Consider the following 11,469-nt stretch of genomic DNA (forward strand, 5'->3'; position numbering starts at 1 on the left):
CATAGAGACCCCATAGAGCCCTAGTGACACCATTGACCCCATAGAGGCCCCATAGACCCCATAGAGACCCCATAAAGGCCCCATAGACCCCATAGAGCCCCATAGAGACCCCATAGAGCCCCATTGACCCCATAGATCCCCATAGAGACCCCATAGAGCCCTAGTGACCCCATTGACCCCATAGAAGCCCCATAGAGACCCCATAGAGCCCCATAGAGCCCCACTGACCCCATAGAGACCCCATAGAGCCCCATTGACCCCACAGTTCCCCTTAGAGACCCCATAGAGACCCCACAGACCCCATAGAGCCCCACTGACCCCATAGAGCCCATAGAGCCCCAGAGAGACCCCAGAGAGACCCCAGAGAGACCCCACTGACCCCATAGATCTCCATAGAGACCCCATAGAGACCCCATAGAGCCCCATAGAGCACCATAGAGCCCACAGTTCCCCTTAGAGACCCCATAGAGCCCCACTGACCCCATAAAGCCCCATAGCGCCCCATAGAGACCCCATAGAGACTCCATAGACCCCATAGAGCCCCATAGAGCCCCAGAGAGACCCCATAGAGACTCCATAGACCCCATAGAGCCCCATAGAGCCCCATAGAGCCCATAAAGACCCCATAGAGCCCCATAGAGCCCCATAGAGACCCCATAGAGCCCCATAGAGCCCACAGTTCCCCTTAGAGACCCCATAGAGACTGCATTGACCCCATAGAGCCCCAGAGAGCCCCACTGACCCTATAGACCCCATAGAGACCCCATAGACCCCATAGAGACCCCATAGAAACCCCACAGAGCCCCATAGATCCCATAGTGACCCCAATGACCCCATAGAGGCCCCATAGACCCCAATAGAGACCCCATAAAGACCCCATAGACCCCCATAGAGCCCCATAGAGACCCCATAGAGCCCCATAGAGCCCACAGTTCCCCTTAGAGACCCCATAGAGACTGCATTGACCCCATAGAGCCCCAGAGAGCCCCACTGACCCCATAGAGACCCCATAGAGCCCCATCGAGACCCCATAGAGACCCCATAGAGACCCCATAGAGCCCCATGACCCCATAGAGACCCCATAGAGCCCCATAGAGCCCCATACAGCCCCATGACCCCATAGAGACCCCATAGAGCCCCATAGAGCCCCATAGAGCCCCACTGACCCTATAGACCCCATAGAGACCCCATAGACCCCATAGAGACCCCATAGAGACCCCATAGACCCCATAGAGACCCCATAGACCCCCCAGGCTCTTATAGGGCGCCCCCATTTCCTTCTCCCCCTCCCCCCCCCTCCCCGTTCCCCCTCCACTTTTGGTTGTAGGGCGGCGTTTCCTGTCCCGTTCCCCACTTCCTGCCCCATAACCGCCTCCGCCCCAACGGCCCTAAAGGTAACGGGGTGCCGGTTATGGGGTGGGAGGGGATGGGGGTGTAAATTATGGGGTCTATGGGGCAGAAAAAGGGGTTATGGGGAAACCCGGATGGGATACGGGGGGATTTGAAAGGGTTTTTGGGATTTTTTTGGTACGTATGGGGCGCTATGGGGTTTATAGGGTGCGCTATGGGGAGATGTGGGGCAGCCATGGGGGGATTATGGGGTCCGTGGGGCAGAAATGGGGTTATGGGGTTTTGGAGTCTATGGGGTTTCGGAGTCTATGGGGCACTGTGGGATCTATGGGGCAGGAAGGGGAGTTATGGGGTTTCGGAGTCTATGGGGCAGAAATGCGATCTATGGGGCAGAAGTGGGGTTATGGGGTTTCAGAGACTCTATGGGGCACTGTGGGATCTATGGGGCAGAAATGGGGTTATGGGGTTTTGGGGTCTATGGGGTTTCAGAGTCTATGGGGCAGAAATGGGATCTATGGGGCAGAAGTGGGGTTATGGGGTTTTGGGGTCTATGGGGTTTCAGAGTCTATGGGGCAGAAATGGGATCTATGGGGCAGAAGTGGGGTTATGGGGTTTTGGAGACTCTATGGGGCGCTATGGGATCTATGGGGCAGGAAGGGGAGTTGTGGGGTTTCGGAGTCTATGGGGCAGAAATGGGATCTATGGGGGAGAAGTGGGGTTATGGGGCTTTGGAGTCTATGGGGCGCTATTGGGTTTATAGGGCGCTATGGGGAGATGTGGGGCAGCCATGGGGGGATTATGGGGTCTGTGGGGCAGAAATGGGGTTATGGGGTTTCGGAGTCTATGGGGCAGAAATGGGGTTATGGGGTTTCGGAGTCTATGGGGCACTATGGGGTCTATGGGGCAGAAATGGGATCTATGGGGCAGAAGCGGGGTTATGGGGTTTTGGAGTCTATGGGGTTTCGGAGTCTATGGGGCAGAAATGGGGTTATGGGGTCTCCGAGTCTATGGGGTTTCGGAGTCTATGGGGCAGAAATGGGGTTATGGGGTCTCCGAGTCTATGGGGTTTCGGAGTCTATGGGGCAGAAATGGGGTTATGGGGTTTCGGAGTCTATGGGGTTTCGGAGTCTATGGGGCACTGTGGGATCTATGGGGCAGAAGTGGGGTTATGGGGTTTCAGAGACTCTATGGGGCACTGTGGGATCTATGGGGCAGAAATGGGGTTATGGGGTTTTGGGGTCTATGGGGTTTCAGAGTCTATGGGGCAGAAATGGGATCTATGGGGCAGAAGTGGGGTTATGGGGCTTTGGAGTCTATGGGGTGCTATTGGGTTTATAGGGCGCTATGGGGAGATGTGGGGCAGCCATGGGGGGATTATGGGGTCTGTGGGGCAGAAATTGGGTTATGGGGTTTCGGGGTCTATGGGGTTTCGGAGTCTATGGGGCACTGTGGGATCTATGGGGCAGGAAGGGGAGTTATGGGGTTTTGGAGTCTATGGGGCAGAAATGGGATCTATGGGGCAGAAGTGGGGTTATGGGGTTTTGGGGTCTATGGGGTTTCAGAGTCTATGGGGCAGAAATGGGATCTATGGGGCAGAAGTGGGGTTATGGGGCTTTGGAGTCTATGGGGCGCTATTGGGTTTATAGGGCGCTATGGGGAGATGTGGGGCAGCCATGGGGGGATTATGGGGTCCGTGGGGCAGAAATGGGGTTATGGGGTTTCGGGGTCTATGGGGTTTCGGAGTCTATGGGGCAGAAGTGGGATCTATGGGGCAGAAGTGGGGTTATGGGGTTTCCGAGTCTATGGGGCAGAAGTGGGGTTATGGGGTTTTCGGAGTCTATGGGGTTTTGGAGTCTATGGGGCACTGTGGGATCTATGGGGCAGGAAGGGGAGTTATGGGGTTTCGGAGTCTATGGGGCAGAAATGCGATCTATGGGGCAGGAAGGGGAGTTATGGGGTTTTGGAGTCTATGGGGCAGAAATGGGATCTGTGGGGCAGAAGTGGGGTTATGGGGTTTCGGAGTCTATGGGGTTTCCGAGTCTATGGGGCACTGTGGGATCTATGGGGCAGAAGTGGGGTTATGGGGTTTCGGAGTCTATGGGGCAGAAATGGGGTTATGGGGTTTCGGGGTCTATGGGGTTTCAGAGTCTATGGGGCAGAAATGGGATCTATGGGGCAGAAATGGGGTTATGGGGCTTTGGAGTCTATGGGGCGCTATGGGGTTCATAGGGCGCTATGGGGAGATGTGGGGCAGCCATGGGGGGATTATGGGGTCTGTGGGGCAGAAATGGGGTTATGGGGTTTCGGGGTCTATGGGGTTTCGGAGTCTATGGGGCAGAAATGGGATCTATGGGGCAGAAGTGGGGTTATGGGGTTTTGGAGACTCTATGGGGCGCTATGGGATCTATGGGGCAGGAAGGGGAGTTGTGGGGTTTCGGAGTCTATGGGGCAGAAATGGGATCTATGGGGGAGAAGTGGGGTTATGGGGTTTCGGAGTCTATGGGGCAGAAATGGGATCTGTGGGGCAGAAATGGGGTTATGGCGTTTCGGGGTCAATGGGGTTTTGGAGTCTATGGGGCACTGTGGGATCTATGGGGCAGAAGTGGGGTTATGGGGCTTTGGAGACTCTATGGGGCGCTATGGGGTTTATAGGGTGCGCTATGGGGAGATGTGGGGCAGCCATGGGGGGATTATGGGGTCCGTGGGGCAGAAATGGGGTTATGGGGTTTCGGGGTCTATGGGGTTTCGGAGTCTATGGGGCAGAAGTGGGATCTATGGGGCAGAAGTGGGGTTATGGGGTTTCCGAGTCTATGGGGCAGAAGTGGGGTTATGGGGTTTTCGGAGTCTATGGGGTTTTGGAGTCTATGGGGCACTGTGGGATCTATGGGGCAGGAAGGGGAGTTATGGGGTTTCGGAGTCTATGGGGCAGAAATGCGATCTATGGGGCAGGAAGGGGAGTTATGGGGTTTTGGAGTCTATGGGGCAGAAATGGGATCTGTGGGGCAGAAGTGGGGTTATGGGGTTTCGGAGTCTATGGGGTTTCCGAGTCTATGGGGCACTGTGGGATCTATGGGGCAGAAGTGGGGTTATGGGGTTTCGGAGTCTATGGGGCAGAAATGGGGTTATGGGGTTTCGGGGTCTATGGGGTTTCAGAGTCTATGGGGCAGAAATGGGATCTATGGGGCAGAAATGGGGTTATGGGGCTTTGGAGTCTATGGGGCGCTATGGGGTTCATAGGGCGCTATGGGGAGATGTGGGGCAGCCATGGGGGGATTATGGGGTCTGTGGGGCAGAAATGGGGTTATGGGGTTTCGGAGTCTATGGGGATTTGGAGTCTATGGGGCAGAAATGGGATCTATGGGGCAGAAGTGGGGTTATGGGGCTTTGGAGTCTATGGGGCACTGTGGGATCTATGGGGCAGATATGGGGTTATGGGGTTTCAGAGTCTATGGGGCAGAAATGGGATCTATGGGGCAGAAGTGGGGTTATGGGGCTTTGGAGTCTATGGGGCGCTATTGGGTTTATAGGGCGCTATGGGGAGATGTGGGGCAGCCATGGGGGGATTATGGGGTCTGTGGGGCAGAAATGGGGTTATGGGGTTTCGGAGTCTATGGGGCAGAAGTGGGGTTATGGGGTTTCGGGGTCTATGGGGTTTCGGAGTCTATGGGGCAGAAATGGGATCTATGGGGCAGAAGTGGGGTTATGGGGTTTTGGAGACTCTATGGGGCGCTATGGGATCTATGGGGCAGGAAGGGGAGTTGTGGGGTTTCGGATTCTATGGGGCAGAAATGGGATCTATGGGGGAGAAGTGGGGTTATGGGGTTTTGGAGTCTATGGGGTTTCGGAGTCTATGGGGCACTGTGGGATCTATGGGGCAGAAGTGGGTTTATGGGGTTTTGGAGTCTATGGGGCAGAAATGGGATCTATGGGGCAGAAATGGGGTTATGGGGTTTCGGGGTCAATGGGGTTTTGGAGTCTATGGGGCACTGTGGGATCTATGGGGCAGAAGTGGGGTTATGGGGCTTTGGAGTCTATGGGGCAGAAATGGGATCTATGGGGCAGGAAGGGGAGTTATGGGGTTTCGGAGTCTATGGGGCAGAAATGGGATCTATGGGGCAGAAATGGGGTTATGGGGCAGCTATGGGGTCTATGGGGCAGCTATGGGGCACAGTCAGATCTATGGGGCAGCTATGGGGTCTATGGGGCAGCTATGGGGCACAGTCAGTTCTATGGGGCAGCTATGGGGTCTATGGGGCACCAATGGATCTGTGGGGCAGCTATGGGGTGCTCTTGGCTTCTATGGGGCAGCTATGGGGCACAGTCAGAGCTATGGGGCTGCAATGGATCTGAGGGGCAGATATGGGGTCTATGGGGCACTGTAGGGTTCTATGGGGCAGCTATGGGGCACAGTCAGATCTATGGGGCAGCTATGGGGTCTATGGGGCAGCTATGGGGCACCAGTAGATCTATGGGGCAGCAATGGATCTATGGGGCAGCTGTGAGGTCTATGGGGCAGCAATGGATCTATGGGGCAGCTATGGGGCACAGCCAGATCTATGGGGCACCAGTAGATCTATGGGGCAGCAATGGATCTATGGGGCAGCTATGGGGTCTATGGGGCGGTATGGGGTCTATGGGGCACTGTGAGGTTCTATGGGGCAGCTAAGGGCTGTATGGGGCAGCTATGGGGCACAGTCAGATGTATGGGGCACCAGTCAGATCTATGGGGCAGCAATGGATCTATGGGGCAGCTGTGGGGTCTATGGGGCAGCTATGGGGCGCTGTGAGCTTCTATGGGGCAGCTACGGGGCACTGTAGGGTTCTATGGGGCACAGTCAGATCTATGGGGCAGCTATGGGGTCTATGGGGCAGCTATGGGGCACCAGTAGATCTATGGGGCAGCAATGGATCTATGGGGCAGCTGTGAGGTCTATGGGGCAGCTGTGGGGTCTATGGGGCACCAATGGATCTATGGGGCAGCTATGGGGCAGAGTCATATCTATGGGGCAGCTATGGGGTCTATGGGGCAGTTATGGGGCAGCTATGGGGCAGCTATGGGGCGCTGTAGGGTTCTATGGGGCAGCTATGGGGCACAGTCAGATCTATGGGGCAGCTATGGGGTCTATGGGGCACCAATGGATCTATGGGGCAGCTATGGGGTCTATGGGGCAGCTATGGGGTGCTGTTGGCTTCTATGGGGCACAGTCAGAGCTATGGGGCTGCAATGGATCTGTGGGGCAGCTATGGGGTCTATGGGGCAGCTATGGGGCGCTGTGAGCTTCTATGGGGCAGCTATGGGGCGCAATCAGATCTATGGGGCAGTTATGGGGTCTATGGGGCAGCTATGGGGCGCTGTAAGGTTCTATGGGGCAGCTATGGGGAACAGTCAGATGTATGGAGCAGCTATGGGGTCTATGGGGCAGCTATGGGGCACCAGTAGATCTATGGGGCAGCTATGGATCTATGGGGCAGCTGTGAGGTCTATGGGGCAGCTGTGGTGTCTATGGGGCACCAATGGATCTATGGGGCAGCTATGGGGCAGAATCAGATCTATGGGGCAGCTATGGGGCAGAGTCAGATCTATGGGGCAGTTATGGGGTCTATGGGGCACCAATGGATCTATGGGGCAGCTATGGGGCAGCTATGGGGCAGCTATGGGGTCTATGGGGCAGCTATGGGGCGCTGTGTGCTTCTATGGGGCGCCGTCTCATTTATGGGGCCGCACCCTACAGTACCGCCTTCTCTGTGCCCCACAGCTGCCCCATAAGTTGTGGGGCAGCCCCATGGCTCTCCCTCCAGCCGCCATCTTTGTCCTCCTGGCCGTCGCCCTCCAACCATCCCTGCTGGCCACCGTGGGCCACCCCACGGCCCCGGTGACTACCAAAGACCCCCAAGTGGCCACCGAAGACCCCCAAGTGACCACCAGAGTCCCCAACCACGGCGACCCCCAAGTGGGCCACCAACAGCTCAACCCTGGCCACCAAACAACCATATTGGCCACCAGTGGCCACCCACCAACCCCAGTGACCACCAGAAGCCACCAAGGAACCACCGTTGGCCACCAATCAACCGCTTTCGGCCACCAAAGAGCCTCCATTGGCCACCAACCGACCACCGTTGGCCACCAAATGTCCCAAGTGGTCACCGTTGGCCACCAACCGATCAGCACTGGCTACCAACCAACTGTTGTTGGCCACCAACTGATCAGCACTGGCTACCAACCAACCATCGTTGACCACCAACCAACCCAAGTGACCACAGTTGGCCATCAAAGAGCCTCCGTTGGCTACCAACCAACCATCGTTGGCCGCCAACCGACCCGAGAGACCACCGTTGGCCACCAAAGAGCCTCTGTTGGCCACCGACTGAGCAGCGTTGGCTACCAGCCGACCACCGTTGGCCACCAACCAACCACCGTTGACCACCACCGCCAACAACCGACCACCGTTGGCCACCGACCACCAACTTTTGACTACCAACCAACCACCGTTGACCACCACCAACAACAACCGACCACCGTTGGCCACCAACCGACCACTATTGACCACCAACCAACCACCGTTGACCACCAACCGACCACCGTTGGCCACCACCACCAACAACCGACCACCGTTGGCCACCAACCAACCACCGTTGGCCACCATCCACCCCAATTGGCCACCACCGACCCCCAACCGACCACCGTTGGCCACCACCACCACCAACCAACCACTGTTGGCCACCAACCGACCACCGTTGGCCACCATCCACCCCAACTGGCCACCACCGACCCCCAGCCGACCACCGTTGGCCACCACCACCCCCCAACCATCGGCCACCACCTCCCCCCATCTCCCACCACCCCGTTCCCAGCCCCCTCTTCCCATCCGGCCCCCTCATGGCTTATAGCCACGCTAGCCACGGCGGCCATCTTGGTAGTCACGGTGATTTTGGTGGCTACTTGGTGCCGTCGGAGGCGCCGTTCCGGTTCGACCAATTTGGGGCCTTGGATCGGACCGGCGCCGGTGGGGGAGGAGGATGTTGAGGCTTTGGCAACTGTGACGAAGCCTTTGGTGGCCACGGTGGCCACCGGTCAGGAGGTGGCTACTAAAATGAGCACCTTTGTAGCCACCAGGGAGGGGGAGGAGGGGGGGGCGGAGATGGGTGACCCCAATGGGACCCCAGTGGGAACCCAGAGTGACCCCAATGGGACCCTGATGGGTGACCCCAATGCGTGACCCCGATGGGTGACCTGAAGTGACCCCTGCGTGACCCCTGTGTGACCCCAGTGTGACCCCAAAGGGTGACCCCAATAGGACCCCAATGGGTGACCCCAATGTTGACCCCAGTGTGACCCCAATGGGACCCCAATGGGTGACCCCGATGTGACCTGAAGTGACCCCAGTGTGTGACCCCAGTGTGACCCCAATGTTGACCCCAATGTGACCCCAATGTTGACCCCAGAGTGACCCCAATGGGACCCCAATCTGTGACCCCAATGTTGACCCCAATGGGTGACCCCGATGTGACCTGAAGTGACCCCTGTGTGTGACCCCTGTGTGACCCCAGTGTGACCCCAGTGTGACCTGAAGTGACCCCAATGGGTGACCCCAATATGATCCCAGTGTGACCCCAATGTTGACCCCAGTGTGACCCCAGTGTGACCCCAAGGGGTGACCCCGATGTTGACCCCAATGTGACCTGAAGTGACCCCAATGGGTGACCCCTATGTTGACCCCGGTGTGACCCCAATCTGTGACCCCAATGTTGACCCCAATGGGTGACCCCGATGTGACCTGAAGTGACCCCTGTGTGTGACCCCTGTGTGACCCCTGTGTGACCCCTGTGTGACCCCAATGTGTGACCCCAAAGGGTGACCCCAATAGGACCCCAATGGGACCCCAATAGGACCCCAATGGGTGACCCCAATGTTGACCCCAGTGTGACCCAAATGGGACCCCAATGGGTGACCCCGATGTGACCTGAAGTGACCCCAGTGTGACCCCAGTGTGACCCCAGTGTGACCCCAATGTTGACCCCAATGTTGACCCCAGTGTGACCCCAATGTTGACCCCAATGTTGACCTCAGTGTGACCCCAATGGGACCCCAATGGGTGACCCCGATGTGACCTGAAGTGACCCCTGTGTGTGACCCCAGTGTGACCCCAGTGTGACCCCAATGTTGACCCCAATGGGACCCCAATGTTGACCCCAGTGTGACCCCAGTGGGACCCCAATGGGACCCCAATGTTGACCCCAATGGGACCCCAATGTTGACCCCAGTGTGACCCCAGTGGGACCCCAATGGGACCCCAATGTTGACCCCAATGGGTGACCCCGATGTGACCTGAAGTGACCCCAGTGTGACCCCAATGTTGACCCCAATGTTGACCCCAATGTTGATCCCAGTGTGACCCCAATGTTGACCCCAATGGGACCCCAATGGGACCCCAATGGGTGACCCCGATGTGACCTGAAGTGACCCCTGTGTGTGACCCCAGTGTGACCCCAATGTTGACCCCAATGTGACCCCAATGTTGACCCCAGAGTGACCCCAATGGGACCCCAATCTGTGACCCCAATGTTGACCCCAATGGGTGACCCCGATGTGACCTGAAGTGACCCCAGTGTGACCCCAATGTTGACCCCAATGTTGACCCCAATGTTGACCCCAGTGTGACCCCAATGGGACCCCAATGGGTGACCCCGATGTGACCTGAAGTGACCCCTGTGTGTGACCCCAGTGTGACCCCAGTGTGACCCCAATGTGACCTGAAGTGACCCCAATGGGTGACCCCAATATGACCCCAAAGTGTGACCCCAATGGGACCCCAATGTTGACCCCAGTGTGACCCCAATGTTGACCCCAATGGGACCCCAATGTTGACCCCAGTGTGACCCCAATGTGACCCCAATGCGTGACCCAAAGTGACCCCAATCTGTGACCCCAAAGTGTGACCCCAATGTGACCCCAGTGTGACCTCAAGATGACCTCAAGATGACCTCAAAATGACCCCATATAACCCCAAGTGACCCCAAATGACCCCATGTGACCCCAAACGACCCCAAGTGACCCCAAGTGATTCCAATGTAACCCCAAACGACCCCATGTGACCCCATGTGACCCCAAATGACCCCAGTGCCCCCCAGGTTCCCATTTTTCTCCTTTATTCCCATTTTTGTACATTTCTGTAGAAAATACACCAAAAAAGAAAATAAAAATCCCACCAACGGCTCCCGATTTCCTCTTTTTTCCCCCCAAAATTTCACTCCTTTGCCCAATTTCCCACGATTTCCCCCCAAAAGGCCCTGATTTCCCCCCAAATGCTCTGATTTCCCCCCAAATGCTCTCATTTCCCCCCAAAAGCTCCCATTTCCACCCCAAAATGCTCTGATTTCCCCCCAAAAAGCTCCCATTTCCCCCAAAAAAGCTCTGATTTCCCCTAAAAGCCCCAATTTGCCCCCCAAATGTTCTGTTTTCCCTCCAAAATGCCCTGATTTCCACCCAAAAAGCTCCCATTTCCCCCAAAAAACTCTGATTTCCCCCCAAAATGCTCTGATTTCCCCCAAAAAGCTCCCATTTCCCCCCCAAAAAGCTCCAATTTCCCCCCAAAAGCTCCTATTTCCCCCCAAAAAGCTCCCATTTCCCCCAAAAAAACTCCGATTTCCCCCCAAATGCTCTGATTTCCCCCAAAAAAGCTCTGATTTCCCCCCAAAAACTCCGATTTCCCTCCAAATTGCCCTGATTTCCTCCAAAAAAGCTCCGATTTTCCCCAAAAATGCTCCCATTTCCCCCCAAATGCTCTGATTTCCCCCAAAATGCTCCCATTTCCCCCCACAATGCTCTCATTTCCCCCAAAATGCCCTGATTTCCCCCAAAAAAGGTCTGATTTTCCCCCAAAAGCTCCCATTTCCCCCCAAATGCTCTGATTTCCCCCAAAATGCCCTGATTTCCCCCCAAAAAGCTCCCATTTCCCCCCAAAATGCCCTGATTTCCCCCCAAAAAACTCTGATTTCTCCCCAAAAGCTCCCATTTTCCCCCAAAAACTCCCATTTCCCCCCAAAAGCTCCCATTTCCCCCCAAAATGCCCTGATTTCCACCCAAATGCTCTGATTTCCCCCAAAAAAGCTCCCATTTCC

The 11,469-nt window shown here is 56.4% G+C and overlaps 1 protein-coding gene across 1 annotated transcript; it reads left to right on the forward strand.

Annotated features, from left to right (window-relative positions):
* Positions 1 to 1,339: 1,339 nt before the first annotated feature.
* Positions 1,340 to 10,553, forward strand: LOC149913229 (uncharacterized). Its single transcript, XM_090130349.1, has 4 exons — positions 1,340 to 1,394; positions 7,107 to 8,605; positions 8,875 to 8,897; positions 9,188 to 10,553. Exon 2 carries the CDS (start codon positions 7,134 to 7,136, stop codon positions 8,565 to 8,567), a length of 1,434 nt encoding a protein of 477 aa, XP_089986475.1. The 5' UTR covers positions 1,340 to 1,394; positions 7,107 to 7,133; the 3' UTR covers positions 8,568 to 8,605; positions 8,875 to 8,897; positions 9,188 to 10,553.
* The last annotated feature ends 916 nt before the right edge of the window (positions 10,554 to 11,469 follow it).

This window comes from Phasianus colchicus, chromosome 40, assembly GCF_987193195.1.
Source record: "Phasianus colchicus chromosome 40, bPhaCol1.hap1.1, whole genome shotgun sequence".
Taxonomy (NCBI): domain Eukaryota; kingdom Metazoa; phylum Chordata; class Aves; order Galliformes; family Phasianidae; genus Phasianus; species Phasianus colchicus.

Bases quoted from the DNA above. Each gene is read 5' to 3' on its own strand.
- LOC149913229 (XM_090130349.1), top strand. From the start codon at position 7,134: ATGGCTCTCCCTCCAGCCGCCATCTTTGTCCTCCTGGCCGTCGCCCTC.